Source organism: Chlorocebus sabaeus, chromosome 3 (genome assembly GCF_047675955.1).
Source record: "Chlorocebus sabaeus isolate Y175 chromosome 3, mChlSab1.0.hap1, whole genome shotgun sequence".
NCBI classification, from domain to species: domain Eukaryota; kingdom Metazoa; phylum Chordata; class Mammalia; order Primates; family Cercopithecidae; genus Chlorocebus; species Chlorocebus sabaeus.
Window position 1 is genome coordinate 25,126,386 of NC_132906.1, and position 21,451 is coordinate 25,147,836.

A 21,451-nucleotide genomic window follows, 5' to 3' on the forward strand; every position below is an offset into this window, starting at 1 on the left:
CTCATATAACCCTTTATAGTTGTTCATTTGGGATTTTAAAAAGTTTGAAATATGAAAAGGAATCATGAATCCACCCCCACAGAAAATAAGGAAAGGTAGGAGAAAAATCAATTCCCATTTTTAAAGACCTTTTAAAAAGCAGAGAATGGCAAGCATTCGTGATTGTTACCCTAAAGGTTCTTATTGACACATGCTAATATAAATTGAGCAAAAGGTTTTGTTCATCTTTACATGTCACCATAGCTAATGGTCCTAACTCATGAAATCAGTTATTAATAATTAAAGTTAATTTTAAAAGACAGCAGATAATTGGCTTTGAAGACATCACTTTTTAAAGTGCCACTATACTTCATGTTTCTCAGCTCCTCCTGGTTAAAACAAAAGCTATTATAGACCCTTAAACAGGGCCCTAGAATTCAAGGAAAGGTCAGAAAAATGCTGCGTTCTGAAATGAGAGCCAAGGAGGATCATCATAAAATGGATGAAAATGTTCACCTACAGAAATCTTGCTAGAAGTGACTCTTCAGAAGAAAGGTTTTGAAAATGTTTCTGATTAAAAACGTGGCTCCCTGTTCATCCAGGACTCCAAAATGGCTCTCCAAAAGTAATCAAAAACAAATACCCACAGCACAACTAGAGAAAGCAGGTGCTAATTTTGGAACTGTAATAGTAATGTATGTTATAACAATTTTGATGATTGACAAGACATACTGAAAAAGATGAGTATAACAGCTAAAAAGTCTTCAGCATTCTTTCCAGGGGAGAAGACATTCTGATTTTAGAAAACTGATCTTGCTTATCTAATCACAAATATCCCTAGAGTGGAAAATGGTGATTCATCAATGTTATAGAGTTACAAAAATATCCTTTAAAGAACATCTAAGTTCATATATCTCAATCTGTTGTTTATCAAGCCATATCATAATGTCTTTTTCCCATATTCTATCTTCAAAAGTTCTGGCCTATTCTCCATTTTCACTGTTGAAATTTTGCCTATCCTTCAAGGTTCAACTCAAGCATCTCCCTCTTGACACAACCATCTCGGATCCCCAATTTTTGCCAGAGTTCTCTGCATTTTTATTATAATGACAGATTCTGCCTTCTCTTAGAGTTAGCAGTTTCTCCATTCAATTGCTAGCCATTTGCTGTGTGCTTGTATTTTGATTCATATTTTTAACAAAAGTTCATGAGAATGTATCTGTCAAACCCTTTTGCTAGATGCTTTTTGTTCACTGAATCCTCACTGTGTCCCCCATATGCTTGTATAGTCTGTTATCCACTGTGGACCCTTACTAACTTTGCATTGCCATTTAATCTGACCAGCTGAGAAGATTCTCTTATCAGAAAGGTGTGTCCCCTGCAGGTGAATGGATCCAGGAAAATGGGTTCCTATTACATTATTTTAAATAAGTGAGTTTATTGTAATTTGAGTCATATAAGCCAACTTCCCAGAGTGCAATCATCTCTGGATGAAGGGGAAAACATAGTAATCTAAACTTAAGTTGATGCCTAGACTGTGAAATGTGGGGACTCCACTAATGAGTAGCCATTATGGTGAGGCCCATGAGGCCCCTAGAAGCTATATTATACCCCTTCTTATATATATTTTCCAAAAGCATCAATTTTAAAGAACAAAAAAAACTGCCCTATGTGTATTCCTCTAAGACAGAACTCAGATGAGAACGATTCTTGCAAGCTTCCCAAAGAAATCTCAATCTGAAACTAAAGCTCACCAGCTTGGTGGAGCAGGCGGAGTTGGGGAGAAATTCAAACTAAATCAACAGCTCAACAGTTCTTTTTTTTTTTTTTTTTTTTTTTTTTTTTTAACCTTACTAACTAGGCTTTTCTAATTACAGCATGGTGGTATTAAGTAGACAAACAAAAGTGGTTTATTCTCATATAAAGGTTAGGCTTTTATTTAAAGTACCATATGGGGAAAGTAATCTAAAACTTTTGAAACCAAGGGCATAAGGAAACAATTTTTTTTTTTTTTTTTTAAGTGCCTGCAGAGTCAGACTCCAGAAACTAATTTTTTTATGCAGGCGAACCTGGATAGGCATTTTCTATTATATAGTTTGTACTCAAGATGAAGTACATTTTCTGCTTTGCTTTCCATTCCTTGCTCTCTGAAAATTCGTGACCTAGTATGGGAATAAACTAATGATTATAATTGAATATGTGAAAAGAGAGAGAGATGGAGGGGTTTTGGAAGAATCAAAGCAGGCCAAGTACCTCCTTTAGAGAGGGAAGGGGAAATGTGAAGGCTTCCTGGAAGAGGTGATATCAAAATCATAGGAAAGTAGAAAAGTAGAAGGCAGTTAGGCAAGAGGATGAGAAGACTTTTCAAGTAAAAGATTAAAAAATGAAAGTGTAGGAGTGAAATGACATGAGAATGATGGGAAATTTATTGTAGCTGGAGAATAAAAGGTGAGGCAATACGTGGTAAGAGATGAAATAGAGGTATGGACCAGGACCTTATTTATGGGGACTTCATGCCTTTCATTTAAGGATCCGTACTTTATGGGGCAAGAGAGACACTGAAGAGTTTCAATCAGGAGAGTGATTTAGTTAAACCTGTTTCATATGGCTCACTTCAGTGGCAAGGTGGAGAATGAGAGCAACCATCCTGTGGACAGGGAAATGTTTGCAGTAGCACCAGAGAGAGATGATGAGGGCTGACTGGGAGGAGAAAAGTGATCTAGGGAACAGTGAATAAGTTAAAAACAAAAGAACCACTCAACTGCTTGCATGTGGAGGTGAGGAAGAGGAGAGGAATTCTGTGAGTCTAATGGGCTGAGTAGATGTTGATGGCCGATGCTAAGACTTCAGGAGAAGAAACAGGTAGACAATGAGTAGAGATTTTCACCTGAGAAGTCCGGGGGACTTCTGGCTACAAGTGTCCATCAGGTAGTTGGATGCAGGGGGTTGAAGCCCTAGGAAGCACTTCATGCTAGGATGCAGATTAAGCAGTTTGTCAGTGTTCTAATAGCTGAACCCATGAAAAGAAAAGGACCCAGCAGAAGCAAGAATAAAAAATGAGAAGGTAGAGAATGGATCCCTGGAGGATATTACCATTTAAGGAAGAGAAGAAAAGGAGTCTGCAAAAGCCACAGAGGAGGAAGATCTAGGGAGTGGGAAGGAGCTGAGGAAGTAGATAGATGTGAAGACATCAATCCACAGAATCAAAAAATTGGATTAAACAGTAACAGTAGTTGATTGTGTGCATATATATGTGTATGTATACACATACGATTCTGTTTTTGTAGACCAAGATAGTATCTGAGCACAGGTTTATACTACCTCACCCCTAAAATTCTGTTTAATGATACAAAAGAATAAAAACAGAATTCCCAAAAAGAAAATGTCATTTTATTAGTATTTTTTAAATGATGGAAGAATTTCTGGAAGAGAGCAGATGGGATCTGGTTTAGAGGGAAACAGAACTTGAAGAAAGGACAAAAATAAATATAAAACTGCAGTAAATGTCAGCAGGGTTTTGAGGAATTGGCATGAAATGCAGGATCAAAGGATATACAGAGGGATGGGAATTGAGGGGCATTCTCCAAGGGCTGAAATCTGAGGGAGCTTTGCTTGGCAGTGCTCCTTTCCTGCCTATGCTCTGTGCTGGGGAGGAACAGCATAGTTCAAGGTAAATGCAAGAGCTGTGGGTGCTGATCCAGAGAGGCAGAGACGGATGAAGGATAACTTCACTTTTATTCTCTATAGTCCTGAGCTGTTTGATTCTGTCATGTTGAGAATGTATTTGTGTATTACCTGAATACATTATTGACATAGAAACAGTCTTTTGGATTGAATTGGAAATGCAGAAGGCCTTGGTGATCTTGACAAGAACAATAAAAGGGAAGGAGACTGCAGACAATGTTGCTTTAAGACATGAATGAGAGGGGACAAAATGGAAAAAGCAAGGGTAAAATCTTGAGGAAATTAACATAAGTTGAAGAGAGATGGAGAGAAATCAAATTCTTGGGAAGGACAGGAGGTAGAGACAGGAAGTACAGAAGATCAGGGGTACAATTGGATGATGGGAGTAGAAAAATACAATTGTGCATGATGGTCTTTTCTTGGGGAAGAATGGGAAATGGTTATCTGCCTTAGACAGTGGCAATCAAAGGCTGTAAAAAGGATCTAAGTAGAAAAATCTAAAAAAAATCCACTACCTGGCACAGTGGCTCATGTCTGTAATCCCAGCACTTTGAGAGACTGAGGTGGGAAGATTGCTTGAGCCCAGGAGTTCAAGATCAGCCTGGGCAACACATTGAAAGCCCATCTCTACAATAAATACAAAAATTAGCCGGGTGTGGTGATGTGCACCTATATTCCCAGCTACTCGGAAGGCTGAGATGGGAGTATCACTTGAGCATGGGAGACTGAGGCTGCAGGAAACCATGCTCACACCCCTGCACTCCAGCCTAGGTGACAGGTAAGACCCTGTATCAAAAAGAAAAAAAATCCAAGAACAAATTCAGGACTGATAGCAATGAAGAAGAGGTTCTAGCTGAGGTTGAAAACCACAGATAGGTGTGTGCCCAATTCATGGAGTGGAATTTTCTCCAGCAGGTCTGAGTTACTTGAGTAGAGCAACAGTAAAGGCTGGTTTGTCAGAGCCATCCAGGTTGGGATTTGGTTAGGCCAATGAAGGAGTAGGACACTAGGACACAGAGGATGCTGGTGATAAGAAACTGATCAGAGGATCCACCTTAGCTCCTCGCATGGTGACGATTCCTGTCTTTTAGCCCAGAAAAGACTTATCTGGAGAGAGTGGAAGCCTCAAGAGCACACAGGCTCCTGACGCAGCCCAAGGGCAGGGAGTGGGAATGAAGGGGCAGCATGCAGATGTTGTTCCTCTGCTTTAAATAGCCAGAAGCAACACAAATCCCCTGTCCCTTCTCTTCCTCTTAGAAAGAATATTTAGCAAATGAATAAATAAATTCATAGTCCATAAGCCAGGCTAAATCAACAGACTAACAAAGAATAAAGCACTTCTGGCCGGGCATGGTGGCTCACGCCTATAATCCTTGCACCTTGGGAGGCCGAGGCAGGCGGATCACCTGAGGTCAGAAGATTGAGACTAGCCTGACCAACATGGTGAAATCCCGTCTCCAATAAAAATACAAAAATTAGCTGGGTGTGGTGACGGGTGCCTGTAATCCCAGCTACTCAGGAGCCTGAGGCAGGAGAATCACTTGATCCTGGGAGGCGGAGGTTGCAGTGAGCCAAGATGGCACCATTGCACTCCAGCCTGGGTGACAGAGTGAGACTTCATCTCAAAAAAAAAAAAAAAAAAGCACTTCTTTCTTATGATCTGATCGTTTCTTAATTATTCGCACCAGTTTCCAGTGGCTATGGAGTGTCTATGCTGTGCTAAGTGCTGTTTTATTGAGCATGTTTTCTCAAGGCTGTAGTTGAAGTCTGCCATGCAGAGAGAAGTCAGCTGCCACTCTGGCAGGCTTTCAGCTGCCTGGGTCATTAAGTGACTTCTTACCCATGGGCTAATGTCCTGAAGGACAGCCAAGGACATGTCTTTCAAGAGCAGAGGTTTTTGTGATATTTTACCATATTGTACTTCTAAGTATGAGACAGCTGGCCAGGCAAGGAGATGTCCCTAAATTCTCCCGCATCTGTGGGCAGAGGAGAGGAAGGGTCACTGCACTCAGGGACAAGAGAACGGGTGGGCCAAGTGGTGGCCCTGCGGACCCTTGTTTCAGGGTAGTGACAGGCATAGGTGGCCACTTGATACTTGACAGCTCTCCAGCACTGCCATACTCTAGAGACAGCAGCACTTCCTCTCAACACGGCTGTGAACATCTCTGTTCCTGAATGCCAAGCCACTCAGCTGCAGGCTGGGGCAGTGCCTGGATCTCTCCCTGGACCTCTGGGGAGGGTAATGAAGCATGGCAGGGGCAAAAATAAAGGTACAACAAATAGAGGCAATTTCACTTCTTCCTCCCAGGAGAGAAAGTGAGAAGACAGAGAAACCAAAGGAGACTTGGACGAATTCAAGTTTCCATTTGTATTCTGGTAGATGCTAGCTTACAACATGATCTCCCAGCAGTGGAAGTGAGGACAGGTAACCCAAAGCCCTTTCTGTCCTGGTTGCCTGAATACTTTCTGACTAATCTCCATGTAAAGGAGTTGGGCATAAACCTGGAGGGTCCCAGGAGAGACAATCTCAAGTGGATTCTTCAGATCGTTTGTTTCAGGCTGTGGGGCTGGGAATGTCCTCCAGTGTAAAGGCTGACAGAACACCATCTGGTTTTGAGTCTGGTTTCCTCAGTTGATTAATTTTTTCAAGAATTTTTTTTTCCCCAGAAGATATGGCATCATGGGAAAATATATTTCACTGTCATTCCTCTTGGACCTAAATAAGCATGCTATTTTTTCAACCTAAGTGCTTAGATTTTATGTTGTTACATTTGCTTATATATATTCACTTCATTCCATATAGAACTTGAAGTTGCTCATAAAAAAGAAATAAAAAATAAGACCAAAAAAAGTGCAAAAAGTACGCCAGCCAAAAGGTCTAGAAAGTAGATATATAAAGTTACATGCAATTCCAAGTATAGTAGTTTTTGGGAAATTAGAGGCTGAGTTTTGAAACCCATAAGCAAATGAAGATGATCAGGGAAGTTTAAAAAAAATGAGAAAGTACTAAATCAGAGACAATAAAAAAAATCCTTAATTAAAAGTATGCTCTGGTGAATGAGTAGACAGACCAGTAGAAACAGTCAATAAACATACCTAAATACACTGGAATGCAGTAGATGACAAAGGTGGTATATGAAATCAATGGTGAAACAAATGATGCGGGGACAGTAGGTGGCCATGCAGAAAAAGATAAAATTAGATCACAGGTTAATTTCTAAATGGTTCAAAGACTTAAATTTATAAAACAAAACCATAAAAGTAATGGGAGAAAACGTTTAACTTTGTAGTGGAAAAGGCTTTTGTAGTAATGATTCAAAATTCAGAAGCTATAAGAGAAAGGAGCATTTATAAATGAGACTCCATAAATCCATGTGGAAAAAAAAGTAATGTCAAGTGACAAGTGACAAACTGGGAATATACAAGAAAGCTGTGATAACACAAAGCGCTTAATCCCCTAATTTACCAATTAGGAAACAGCCAAGAACTTTATAGACAAGAGTTCAAATTATATTGAAAACTTAACACTTATATGACAAGCATTACATTTTCTCAATCTTTAAAATAACCCCATAAAGACAAAATAAATTGGCATCTATTATCTTTTCTCACATGGCATTAGCATATGAAATAGAATCCAAGAGAGATCCATCATGCAAACAGACCATAATATAGGTACTGTTATCATCACCATTTTATCACCAGGAACCTGAGACACAGGTGAAGTAACTTGCCCAAGGTCACACAGCTTATGAGGAACAGAGCCAGGATTCACATCCGGATAGTGTGGCTCCAGACATTTTGCTTATATTCCCTAAATCCTACAGTAAAAACCATGGACAGCCAATCATAGAAAACAAAACATAACATGAAACGATGCTAAACATGAATAAACTTGAAACGATGCTAAAACCCCCATATACTAAATCAACACAAAACTACAATGAGAGCTTATTTTCACTGTCCTTCAAAGATTCCTGAAACATCTGCACTGTCTAGGAAGGTAGGATTTGAGCTGCATGAAGGCAAGAGTTTAGGTCCGGTGACCTCAGCCTTCAAGTTAAGATTCTATGTAAGGTGTCACAGCTTGAGGGGAATGGCCCCAAATAAATGTAACACAGCTTGCCTTTCCTCCCATTACAAAAGTAATGATGCAGAAAATACATGGTCATGTTTATCCTTGAGGGAAAAAAATCTATTTAGACCGACGGTACTTCAAAATTACCCCATAAACTGCAAATATATTTCTGAAATGAAATAATGTCTGGAAAAGGAATTTAAAGGGGTATCTTTGGTTGCCTGTCAGAATATGACAATGTGAAAATAGTCATTTTCACCTTTTCTGAGATACATCTTTGTTAAAGACAGGAAATAAAGTAGCTTCTATTTTCTCTTCTCATGGCATTGGCATATGGAAAAAGGCTACATCATGAAGCGTCCATTATGAGAAAGGAAAACATCCTGAGGAAAGGGTTTGCTCGTTTTATAGGTTGCAGTGAAGTCACAGTTACTGCTGATCATGGGAGGTAGGTTTATGAAGGGAAAATGAAACCTATAGAGAACACCAGGATCCCTCCCTCCCCACCCCCTAGGATTATGCTTAATCCAATGCTTCAATCTCCTGTCATTGCTGCTTTAGTCAGAAGCTCCCACACAGAAAACACAATTGATTTGCGATTATGTTCCTTTTCCTCAGAATTAGATGGAATCCTTGGCAGGCAGTGAAGTGACCACACCGATAATGGTGAGCAAGGGAAAAGCAGCAGTACATTTCAGGAGTACTGAGTGCAGGAAAACTTGACTAATCTATGATGTGGTTACCACGGTGAAAATGTGTCAGATCCTTGATAACTTTGAAAGTAGGCTGCCTTATCCAAGAAGCTGTCTTTGACCCGTGATGCAGGTATAATAGCTGCATTCTGGATCATCTGAAACACTTTGGAATAAAAATATTTGTGACAGGCCGGGTGCAGTGCCTCAGGCCTGTAATCCCAGCACTTTGGGAGGCCGAGGCAGGTGGATCACAAAGTCAGGAGATTTTAGACCATCCTGGCTAACACGGTGAAACCTTGTCTCTACTAAAAACGAAAAAAAAAATTAGCTGGGCATGGTGGTGGGCGCCTGTAGTCCCAGCTACTCAGGAGGCTGAGCCAGGAGAATGGAGTGAACCCAGAAGGCAGAGCTTGCAGTGAGCCGAGGTCGCACCACTGCACTCCAGCCTGGGCGACAGACCAAGACTCTGTCTTAAGAAAAAAACCCCACAAAACTATATAGAAATGCATAAGGAAAAAGATGACAATCCTACCATTCTTTCTAATTTAATCATCTTGATAAGCGTGAAATCTTTTGACAGATTCTCAGCACTTGTGTGTGTATTTGTGTGTGTCTATATACATATATCTATATCCCCACATATTATCCTATATTATTAGTTTACCAGAAAGAGCTCACACCATGCATACCACCCCAAAACTTGCTGCTTGCATTTAACATCATGAACATTCCTTCACTTAAATATCAAATACAGTGGTCCCCCTTATCTGAGGGCCATACATTCCAAGACCCCCAGTAGATGCCCAAAACCAAGGATACTAAACTTTATATAGACTTTTTTCCTGTACATGTGTACCTATGATAATGGTTAATTTATAAATAAGGCACAGTAAGAGCTTAGCAGCAGTAAGAATTAAAGTATTAGTAAATGATTGAGTAAAATAAAGATGACTGCAAGCACTATGATGCTATGGCAGTTGGTCTGATAACTGAGATGGCTACCAAGTGACGCGCAGGTGGATAGCATCTGCGGTGTGGATATGCTGGACAAAGGGATCATTCACATTCTGGGTAATACGAGGCAGGATGGTGGGAGAGTTTATCCCTCTACTTGGTATGGAGGGCAATTGAAAACTTTCAAATTGTCTATTTCTTGAATTTTCCATTTAACAATTTCAGAGTGTGGTTAACTGCGTAAATAAAACCATGGAAAGGGAAACTGTGGATAAATGGAAACAACTGTAGTCTCAGTATTTTTAAGATCTTCAAAATATTCTGCAATTTAGAGAAAAGTGATGTATCTCAACATAATCCAGCCTTTCCATTTCTTCCATTCTGAAGAAATTGCTGCATTAAAGATCATTACATGTACTCTTGTTTTTCTACAGAATAGATTCAAGTGGAATTCGTAGGTCAAGTTTGAATAGCTTTTGCTAGATAGTCCAAGAATAAATAATTCACATTTCCACAAGCAGGGTTTTGAGAGAGCGCATGTGGTACCATATTCAGGGCAGCCCTGGCTGTTTTCACTAACTTCATTTTGCCAGTTGGATAAGTGAAACATGTTACTGCATTGTTTTAGATTATATTGCCATGACTGTTAAAGAGGCTCAACATGTTTAATAAGTTTTATTGTCCATTTCATGTTATGTTTCTGTGAATTGCCTGAAATTTTAGTTTGCTTATTCTCTTGTTGTTAGATTGTTTCTTTTTCCTCTTTTTCAATCTGTTGCTATTTGTATCTTAAGGTTATTAACCCTTGGTCTGCCAATGATATACATTGAAATACTTTGCTTACACTGATTTTAGCCACATCAAACTTATATAACTGTTTATGTATATATTTTTCTTTATGGCTTCTGCATTTTTTGACTTGCTTTAAAAGATCTACTCTGCCACTAGGTTATTTATAAATTATTGGAAAACCTGTGACTTGGGACTCAGGGTAATGAGGAAATAACTTAATGAGATTATTTACTTTAGATATATTAATAGAAATAACGTGATGATTTGCAATGGGACTGTAATCATGAGAGCAATGGAAGAGGCCCACAACAATTCAAAGTAACTGGGATGGAGAAGAAAATGAAGACATTGTACAAGTCAGTGAATGAAATAGTTCATTTAAAAAATGAGCTATTAAAATACGAACGTAAGATGGAAGGGCTAAAACTGGTGTTGATTGTCACAAATGTGGGCAGGTCAAATTTCAGTATTAAAAAGGCAAAGACTAACATATTTTGTTAAAAATAAATCTGTCCATATGTTGTGAAAATGCACATAAAGCAAAGTTATGAAAAGCATATTAAAAATGAAAAGATGAGAAAATAGCTTGGGGAGAGTCAAACAAAAAGGTGTAGAGTAATATTAGTATCACATAAAGCAGAATTCGAGGTCCCAAACCTGTCCTTGGGATCAGGGAGATAAAAAGCAGTTGGTGAGAGGGTACCAAGGTAGCCGGGATGTTAAGAAGTTAAGATTGTGGAGTGAAGGGAAGAGCAAGAAAGCAAGATAACACTATGAGCCACCTTTCTACTCGGGCGCTTGCCAGTTTGTTAATCGAACAGATTGAGAGGCCGAATAGCTAAAGAGAGTTAGCAGTAGTCTTACGATGTTGAGGATATAAAACTTGAAGTTCAGGGCTCCTCAAAATGGAGAACACATCAGGCTTTCATCTGGGATCATGAAAAAATACATCCTAGGCGTAAAGGCAAACTGGAAATAGACTGGTTTTTATAAGAACCTTGCCTTAAATAAACTCAATCCCTTATTGGATTAAGGGGACCTGTGCTTACTTTAACTGCTGCTAATGCTAAAAGACTCCACTCTGAGAAAGTATCAACAAAGCATCCAAACATTTTATTCCAGTGTCCAGTATTCAATTAAAAAGAATTACCAGGCATACACAGTACTCAATTTAAAAAAATTACCAGACATACCAACAGACAGAATGAAGAAAAAAAAAACCACAACTCAGAAAAGAGAAGTCCCTAGGTCATCTCACAACCCTGAAAATAGATATCCAGATATTTGTGATTAATATTTAAGAAAATAGATGAAAACATGAAGAATTATTCTAAAAACCTGGAATCTATAAAGGATTAAATGAAAAAATCTACAACTAAGAGTGTAGGAATTAAAATTAAGAAAACAAGAGATGGGTCTTAAGCAGATTAGAAGTAGCTGATGAGAGGACTAGAAACAGAAGAAGAAAAGTCAGTAAAACTAAAGAAATAAGAAAAATGTAGAAAATGTGGAAGTGTTTAACACTGCATGTTTTTACTAATATGTGGGAGCTGAATGATGAGAACACATGCACACATGGTGGGGATCAACACACACTGGGGCCAGTTGCAGAGGCAGGAGGTGGGAAGGTTAGCATCAGGAAGAATAGCTAATGGAGGCTGGGCTTAACACCTGGGTAATGGGATGATCTGTGCAGCAAACCACCATGGCAAATGTTTATGTAACAAAATCCTGCACATGTACCCCTGAACTTAAAAGTTGAAGAAAAAAGAAAAAAAAAAAGTAGAAGTGTTTGAGTTATAAAGAACTTGGGTAAAAGGTTTAGCATACATGAAATTGGAGTCCCAGACATGAGGAAGAGAGAGAATGCGGCAGAAGCAGTATTTGAAAAGATGTTGGCCAAGTGTTTTCTCAAAGTGGCCAAAGTCACAAGTTTAAGAATCAATATATACACCATGCAGGATAAAAACAAAAACTAATTCACAATTAAGTACATCATGGTAAAGCTGCTAAAATAGAGACAGAATATTCTGAAGCAGCAGGGCGTGGCACAAGGCAATGGTTCTGAAGGAATAACAATAAGGCTGACAGCTGGGTTCTTATAAACAAAAAATATAAGCCTGAAATGTTGGATTTGCCACCTATGAAGTGCTGAAAAAAAGATGACTGTCAACCTAGAATTCTATACTGAGCGAAAATGTGTTTGAAATGAAAGCAAAATAAAGATGCCTAGGATAAGAAAAACAGAAAAAACTACATGATATTCTAGAGGAAATTCTTCAGGAATGAGGAACCCAGGCAAAATCACGAAAATGAAGAAAACAATAAACAGCAACAGGGGTTAATATGTGAGAAATACTGAATAGAATGGCTATAATGATGTCTTACGGGTTTAAAAAAAAGACATTTAGTAAACAGGGAAAAACCTAAAAGACAACAGGGATAGATGGAGTTAAAATGTTCTAAAGTTTTTGCACTAACCAAGAAGTGTTACAAGTAATAATTTGTTTTAGACTCTAAGGTCGATAAGGAATGCTGTAATCATTAAAGTAATTTAAAACAATGGATAAAAGCTCATAAAGGGGAATGATGGATTGACAATACTTGATTAGTCCAAAAGAAGGTAAGAATGAAAAGAAACTAGAATATAGAACAAAAAGGAAAATAGAAAGCAAATTGTAAGATAACATTTAAATCCAAATATGAGTTAACATTATATGTAAAAGGACTAAATACTCCAACTAAAAGACAAAGATTGGGTTAAAAACAAAACTTTATATGCTGCTTACAGGCTGACACTTTAAAGTCACAAAAGGTTTGAAAGGAACAGGATGAAATAAGATATATCCAAAAATGATAATCAAAAGAAAATTATACTAAGATCAAATAGATATTAAGTCAAGAAGCATCACTAGATATAAAGTGGGACATTTAATGGTAAAAGAATCAATTGTCTTCGCCTACCTTACTGTGAGAGATCTTTGAATGCATATCTTCTTCATCTTGGTCTGTGCAGTGCCAAGCACATAATAGATGCACATTACAAGACTGGCCAAATGTGGGTGCAGTAATCCCAGCACTTTGGGAGGCCAAGGTGGGTGGATCACCTGAGGTCAGGAGTTTGAGAGCAGCCTGGCCAACATGGAGAAACTTCATCTCTACTAAAAATGCAAAATTAGCTGGGTGTGGTGGCACATGCCTGTAATCCCAGCTACTCAGGAGACTGAGGCAGGAGAATCGCTTGAACCTCAGAGGCGGAGGTTGTGGTGAGCCGAGATAGTGCCATTGCACTCCAGCCTGGGCAACAAGAGTGAAACTCCGTCTCAAAAAGTCTGGCCAAATGGATGGATGAATGATCCCTGCCCAGCACCACCACAGCCATTCCAGCCTGCCTGCCTCCTGTGGTGCTCTGCCTCTGGCTCTTTCTGGCTATCTTTTGGGCAGTGGAAAGAGCATGGGCTTTGGACTCCGATTGACCCATATTGACTCCTGATTATAAGCGACATCATCCTGTGCAACTGAGTTCTCTGCAGCTGATTTTCCTTAAGGGGCTTTTTGTATACTCCTGGGTCTGTACTCAGTGCTCAGAAACTGTTACCTTACTATTGTTGTTATCATGAAGCTTGAATGAGATGGGGGAGTCAGTGTGGCTGAGGAAAAGATGGTTGACCTTCTCAGCATTTGTCTCACCAGTCGCACAGTATATTGGGGTAAGACTATGGACAGTGTATCAGGGTAAAAATAAATAGCTTCATTTGCTCCCTTTGCATTATATTCTTGATTCTCCTACTTATCATACTGACCACCCTGAAAACCTGTCTGTGGTCTTCAACTCTGTCTGCTCTTTAGAATCACCTGGCCTCACCCTAGGCCATTAAATCAGAATGTTCCCCAGGAGTATTTTATGTGTAACTGGGAATGAGTGGTTACTGGCCCTTCACTTTCTTGCTCCTAGTAGAATGAGTCCAACTTGCACAGTCCCAGAAACTACAAGCATTTTCTAGGAGCAAAAACTGTTTCCTAAGGACGGTGCAGAAAGAACAGGGCTTGGTGCTGGAAGTTGAGGGTCCTAGTCTTGCTGCAAGTTGGAGATATGTCCCAATAAGCCACAATACCCCTGCACTCTGGTTCCCTCATTTATCAAATAAGCACCATAGAATCTTCTGTCTCAAACTGTAGTGGGAAATTTAAAACAGAATGTAGGTAAGACTTTTTAAACATTTGAAAGCAACACAAGTGTGATTTGTTAGTGTTTCCATCAGATGTTCCCATCAGAATTCAACAGAATCCTCATTGTGCTGCTTACTGGCTGTGGGGCTTTGCACGGCTCATTTTGCTTTTTGAATCCCAGTTTTTCCTCTTCTGTAAGATGGAGCTACCTACTCTTCAAGTTGCATAATAGTTCCCATTGCTAGCAGCAAAGTAAACAATGGAAACTAAAAAACACAAGATACTGTATTATTGTGTTGGCTCTTATTATTGGTACTGTTATCCAATGCTGTGGATAAGCTCACTCAAGCCCTTGATTTCAAGCGGTGGAATCCCATAGTCTCTTATATTAGCAGATGCTGGCACCAGCCTGGCCATAAGCAGGTGCAACACTCCTGCCTGACAGGCTTTTGGATTTTAAAATGAATGTCAGAGAATCTTTGGTTACCAACCAAGCTGCCGAGGTTGACAGGTACAATTCACTTCACTGCCTGAGACCTGCCCCCTTAGCTTCCCTTCCCTTGGCTTTTCTGACTGTTAGGTGTGTGACAGAAAATCAATACTGGCAACAGATGAATGTATGTGATCAACTTAACAGAAGCGGGTGGAAATCCTTTGCTGTGTGGTATCATAAAAGGAGGAAGGTCATTAAGGACACCGGGGCAGACTGAGAAGCAGCCTTGCCCCAAAGCAAATCCTGGCACTTTCCTCTGGCCCACCTTTTCCCTCCAAGCTTCAGCACATGGTACCTTTCTCTAGAGCCCAGAGGCTTTATGTTCTCTAGCAAACTGGTCTGCATCTTTACGTTGACCATAAGTCCAGTGATTATAAAAGTTGAGGTCTTTGGGAAACCCAATAATTAGAGTTGTGGACTTGAAAGTAAGAAATAGGGAAAACAGCACAGTTATTTCTGATTTTTTTTGGCTCCACTGTTTATAGTCTTGCCTGTGCAAAGCAATACAAATTGATTTTGTCAGTCAGTGACATAAACAGATTTTTCTTTCCTGAAGCGAATCTGATAATTACGATGTTGTAACATATCTTGTACCACCCAAAACAGTAGATTGAGGATGTCGGGTTTCAGTACAACAAAATGAAACAAGTCTTTTCAGAAAGCACGAACTGTCATTTCAAATGAGACTCTGAAATATGTTCCCACTTACCTACTGATATGGTCCAAACAGCAATGATTTTCAGAAATGCCTTAGTTCTGGAGTTGAAGCGGCTGTGGTGGATGGGATTCTGGATGGCGACGTAGCGGTCCAGCGAGATGGCGCAGAGGTGCATGATGGAGGCCGTGGAGAAGAGCACGTCTAGGTAAATCCAGACCGCGCAAAGCTTGCTGGGCAGAGGCCACCGGTACCCTATGAGGCAGAAGGTTGGTGTCAGTGAGCAACCTTGTGCCTCCTGGAGCATGCGGATCCCTACCCTATGACAATTTCCAGCTCTGGGACGGGCACAGGTGATGGCAAAGGACAACACAATATATTTTTAGTATTTGAAAAAAGAAGCCCACCGGCAACTGTACTTAACTATGATAAGCTAGCACTGGCTGATGAATGCAGGGTTTGAACATTTCTAGCATCTGGAGTTATGTGAGTGTGGCATGGAAACTCGGATTGTCTCTATTTGGGGGTTCTCTTTCTTCCCCCTTACACCTGGCAAAACTTTTCTTTTTTTAATGGCTTATGTCAAAAGTTGTGTTTTGGCTCCTCTTCTGGAGCACCTCTCACCCTGTACTGTCAGGATTTAGTCACAGATTCTCTGGATTGTATTTCCCTGAGGTTAATCTCACCTCTTAGTCATTATTATAACCATCCAGTCCCATACAGTGATGGCAATAAATTGCATTGGTGCAAATGACTAGATGATTAAAAATTCAGTGTGAATATGTCTATCTGTAAAAATGAAAAATAATGATCTAATAATGCTTTGGGTGCCAAACTCAAATTTAGGGTATGTGTAGGGAGAGGTGAAGACAAGGGTGAAGAAAAATAAAGGAAGGTGTCCTTGCTCTGAGCTTTGTTTTAGGGAAGCATTTCTCAAAGTTCAGTGAGCATCAGACTCTGCCACGCCTCTTACTGCTGGACTGCCCTCCAGAGGTTCTGCTGCAGTTAGTCTGGAGCAGGCCGTAGAATTTGCATTTGAATTAGCAAGCTCCAGGGTGATGCGGATGCTGCTGGTCCAGGGACCACGCTTTGTGAACAGCTGCTTTAGGGTGGTGGCTCTCAATCCTGGCTGCACATCAGAATCAGCTGGAGAGCTTTAGAGAAGGTCCTGATGCCTGTGCCAGGTCCAGCCCAATTAAATCATCTTTGGAGGGTGGGCTGAGGTGGACATCAAATGTCAAAGCGTTTGCAAAGCCTTTTCCAAGCTCCCCAGACAATTCCAATGTAAGAGACACTGCAGGTCACCTGCTGTATGAGGAAGTTTAGAGTGTGCCTTATGGACATAAACAAAGTGTCCTGGTTTTGTGTTTTGGAGGTGTATCAAGCAGTTATATAAACTTTAATTAGTTTTGATCACAGCATAAGCAGGGGAGTTAGATCTGCCTGCGTGTGAGAAGGAAAATTTGAAAGTCCACTTTTCTTATTACAGACCCACAAAGCTGAACAAACTCCAACGCAAACGTACACTCTCTACCAAAATGCCACAGGAGATACTTAGACAAGTAAAGAGCATAGGTACAAGCCTAATTTACATCCATTCACTTGTATTATTTGCAAAGAGCTTGAGCTGAAATGAAAGCCTTTTCCTTTGCAGCGCCTGATGGGGGAAACCACACTCTCTCTGTTGGGAACAGATGGCCCTCGGAGGGGTTTTCTCCGCAAGCAGGCAGCCCAGGCCTCAGTCCGTGTTTCCGATGCGGGATAAGGAGGGGGCATTTCCTTGTGGGAGAAGCCTCATGCCCCACGCCCCGTGGACTGGGCGAGGCGGGAGGAGCAGCTCAGGGAGGGGCGGGGCTCCGGAGGGAACGGGCTGCGCTCAGAGCGGCGGCCGCCAGGGGGCGCCCTTGCTCCCCAAGCGGGTGACGCCTGGGGTCACCCCACCCTCCAGCCGCTGTTTTGGTTCCTGCTCTGTCACTCCTCCTACCCCCACTGGAGTTTGCCCCCTAGGGGAGGGGATGTGGGAAGGGAGAATCTTCCCCAGGATGCCGGGGAAAGGACAGGCAAATTTAATGAAATCATTCTGGTGTGGCATTTAAATGGTCAAGCGAAGGCTGGACTTGCAATGAGAATTACCAGCTTTGTGCAAACTGGCGCCTGCTCGCCCTTGCCTACCGCATTCCTTCTTCACACTCTCCAGGGCTGGGTTGATTTTTTTTTAAATCTCAGCCCCTAAGACTTGGCCAGAAAATTTCCCCTTAAAGATAGCTATCATAACCTGTCTCTAAGCTCTGGGGTGACTGCTGCTCGTGCCTGTGTCAGCAGTCACAATAGTCTCTCTCTCCTTTAAGGAGGTATCTGGCTGTATTACTCATAATTTGGAAAGAATATCACATTCTGGTCCCTTGCTGAGAGGTTTGACTGTTTCAAACTCTGTTGAGAAGAAAGCAAGATTAATCCCTTCCCATTTGTTTCCCACCCTCCTCCAAACCAGACTGGAGGAGTGTATGCATATGCATTTTTAAAGAGTTGAGGATATAATTCAAAGGCACATTTCCAAATTAGCTTCTCTGGGCAGGGAACAATTAAAACTGGAGTAATTCATTTATTCTAATGGAGACTCTGCATATTTTAACATAAAACCTACTGCACCACTAATGTCCTCCCTGCAAATGTTCCAAGGTAATTGGGAAGGCTTTATCACTCCATTAGAAGTGCCGAAAACTGTGTGACAAAGATGAAACTGTTCTGTCCTGAAGGCTGGAATATTGGTTGGGAATATAAAGGAGCAAAAATCAAGTAGATTCAGAATGATGGGTAAGTTAGTGGTTTATGACTGCATCGGGGTAATTTATAAAAATGTCTACATTAAATGTACAGGTTTTAAAGCACAAAACTTTCCAATGATCATTTTTACACAGGGTGTACATGTTTTAAAGCACGAAACTCTCCAATGATCACAGGTCGTAGACTGTCTGATTTTTATGTGAAATCCCATTTTAAGAGTAAAATATAAGTAACATAGTAGACCCTAGACTATAAATAAAGCCTTCTATTTATCTTTTGTTTGCCCCCTGAGCCCCATCTCATCTGCTGATGGCATGCACATGCTCTTTATTACCAGTGCGAGTACAGCTGGGAAACTGATGCCACTCACCGTACAGGATGGTTAACATGGACACGGGCATGACAAGGAAACCCAGCAGCATATCAGCTATGGCAAGTGACATCAGGAAATAGTTGGTGGCATTCTGCAGCTTTTTCTCTAGGGACACTGCCATGATGACGAGTATGTTTCCAGCAATGGTTAGAATAATCACTACAGCTGTCAATAAAGCAGACCAGTTTTTTTCCTGGAGATGAAGTAAGGAGAGACACGATGGTGAGAGGCACCCTTCACAGGAAAGGTTGGTTCGATTTTCAGAGTCGACTGTCCAGTTAAATGCATCAGAAGTGTTAGCTTCTCCGGAGTTCAAGTCATTACTGTAGAGCCTGGTGTCATCATTGAATTGCATTAAGGAGTTCGTAGTTGAGCTCAAAGAAGTATTTTCTTCACAAAGAATATCCATGTCTAAGCCAGAACTTGTAGCAGATGAGGTGTGGAAGGACTAACACGTTATAGCCTCTGTTCACCATTCACCTTCATGTCCCCATGCTCTGTGACACTGAGACTGGTGTACATGCTGGTCTCCTGGGGCTGGATTTTTGTCTTCCATTTTTACAATGATAAAGAACCGAACTGTGGTGGCTCTAAGTTTTCTTCATTCAGAATTTTAGGAGAGTCCACGGTTTGATTTTATTGTTTTCTTGGCAAAGCGAGGACAAAAAGGCAGAATGAACTTTTAGCATAGAGGTTGCAGGTTTTTTTGAGCGTTCCGGGAGGTAAATGTCCTGGACAAAGAAGAAAAGTTTTATAACTACTGGGACTCTTGTTTATATCTCATTTTGTTGGTTATGCCGATAGTACTAGTTTAGCCACAGTATTATTAAAATAGCATGCAATCAGAAACAGCGGGGATGTACACATTCTACATTAAGAAAGTCAATTAAAAATACATTCAGTGTTAATCCCATAGTAATTGGATGTACTTTGGGTTGCAGTTCTCAGCCATTCTTAGGCTGAATTGCCACAGCTGCTGTCAGGAATTTCAGCTCCCACAATGTTGCTTAGCTAATAAAAGGAAAACAAAAAAGTCTTAAGTAAAGATTAGCAGGCAACTTTGCTCACTAGAAATTCTCATTGAAATGATTACATGTTGGCCAAGCATGATTTCAAACCGGAAAGAAAATTACATAGCAATAAAATATAGCGGCACGAGAACTTACATTTGTCTTCAGGGTCCACACATGAGATGCAGCGAGTCACAGAATAACAAGTGTATCTCTCACAGTAATTAAACTGGTGTAGAGTCCCCTCTTCTTGATCTTCCACCAGCATAATATGATAGTAATTTGGTTTCTGTTTTGCTGACTTCAAAAACTGCATGCAAGAGCCGAGCCGGCTCCCGCACTGCTAGGATCCTGTTGGCTTCCTCTGGCACGGCTCGGCTGGGTTCCTCCCTCCCTGTGCGGCTCGCCTCAGCAGGCACACATTTAGAAATCATTCACGAGCCCCTCAAAGTCACACAAAAGAACTGCACGGGAAAGTAGGAAGAGCTGTCTGCACCAAGGGACTCCTGGTTTCCACGGGAATGGAGTAGCTCTCTGGCTGCCTCGTTCACTTCATCAGACCTCCCTCTATGTGTATGTCATAAGCTGCAAGGTAGCAACAGCCAGGAGGGCGGACCAAATCGGCTTTTTCTTCTGCCTCTTTTTGCTACATATTAATATTGGGAAGTTTTCCTTTGCTTTTGAGAGAGAGAAACTGGAGAAATGGCCTTTCGTGCAGATTCCCATTAAGGTGGGTAAGTGGCACTGTGGTAATTTTTTAGGCTGACGGGTGAAGAGAGAACATAAATAAGGCTGAAAAACGGTACGTCCTGGGAATACTGTGAGCGTGCGGCACTTCCACCCGAAGCCAGCAGTGTTTGTGTCCGGAGTGGAATGACTGACGTTGGTCACATGGGCTCAGGGTGGCCAGGCACGTCTGTGGTGATAACTCTGATACACTATTAGCACTATTTTTATTTAACAGATATGCCATTGAACTGGCTTATTTTCTTCAGCAGAAGTATGCCACCCAGATGTTCTTCAAGACCTCACATGTGGTAGGAAATAAGTTGGTTTTGCGGTACCAACTTTTTCCCCCACCAGTAATGACAACTTCCCTTACTTGTAAAGAAAGCCCTTTCCCAAGTAGGTTTCTCAAGGAAGCAGTTCGATCTCTCTATTTTTGCAGGCATGAAAATGTTTTCCTCAATAGTTGGGGTTTTCTAGAGTTCCATCACCTTCCGTTCTTCACGTTCTCCCTAGACAAATTCAGCCACTCTCATGGCTTCAATATGTTTGTGGCCAAGTCTGTACCTTCATAGCTGTTTATTTCCCTCAGTTCCAGACCTAAATCTCCGGCTGCCCATTGGCTCCTTCCATGGTAGCCTATGAGACCTCAACCTCAGCATCTTCCCTCACTCTCCATCCTCCTGCCCTGCTCTCAGTGCTTGTTCCTACCCATTCACTTGCGTGATGGAATCACCACCTCTTCAGACAGCTGCTGTTATCTATAACTCTTCATTCTGGCTGCCAGATCCCACTTAGTCTCCAGCGCTACCTCTGTATGCGTATTTCTCACATGTCCTCTCCTGCAGCCTGCAGCTCGCACCCTGTGGTCGAGACCTGGGCCATCCATTTCCTGGGTGGGTGCCTTAGTGTCCCCCTCACTGCCCTGCCTGCCACCGTCCTACCCCTCCATGTCAAATGTGCACACTGGCGAGCAGGCAGCGGAGAACACAGACCTTAGAGTTCCTTGGTTTTGAATCCTGGCTCTGTAACTCATAAGCAGTAGAACCTGGCATCAT

General features: G+C 41.2%; 1 protein-coding gene across 2 annotated transcripts in view; it reads right to left on the reverse strand.

Annotated features, from left to right (window-relative positions):
* Positions 1-21,068, reverse strand: part of HTR2A (5-hydroxytryptamine receptor 2A) — a 63,736-nt gene extending 42,668 nt beyond the window's left edge. Inside the window, exons 1-2 of one of the 2 annotated variants that reach the window (XM_007960373.3) lie at positions 19,824-21,068; positions 15,555-15,755 (exon numbers count right to left, since the gene is read on the reverse strand). In XM_007960373.3, coding sequence (XP_007958564.1) covers positions 15,555-15,755; positions 19,824-19,983 — 361 coding nt within the window. In that variant the 5' untranslated portion in view covers positions 19,984-21,068. Of the gene's footprint in view, positions 1-15,554; positions 15,756-18,654; positions 19,389-19,823 lie in introns of those variants that run through there. The other variant, XM_007960372.3, reaches the window with a different exon arrangement.
* Positions 21,069-21,451: the final 383 nt, after the last annotated feature.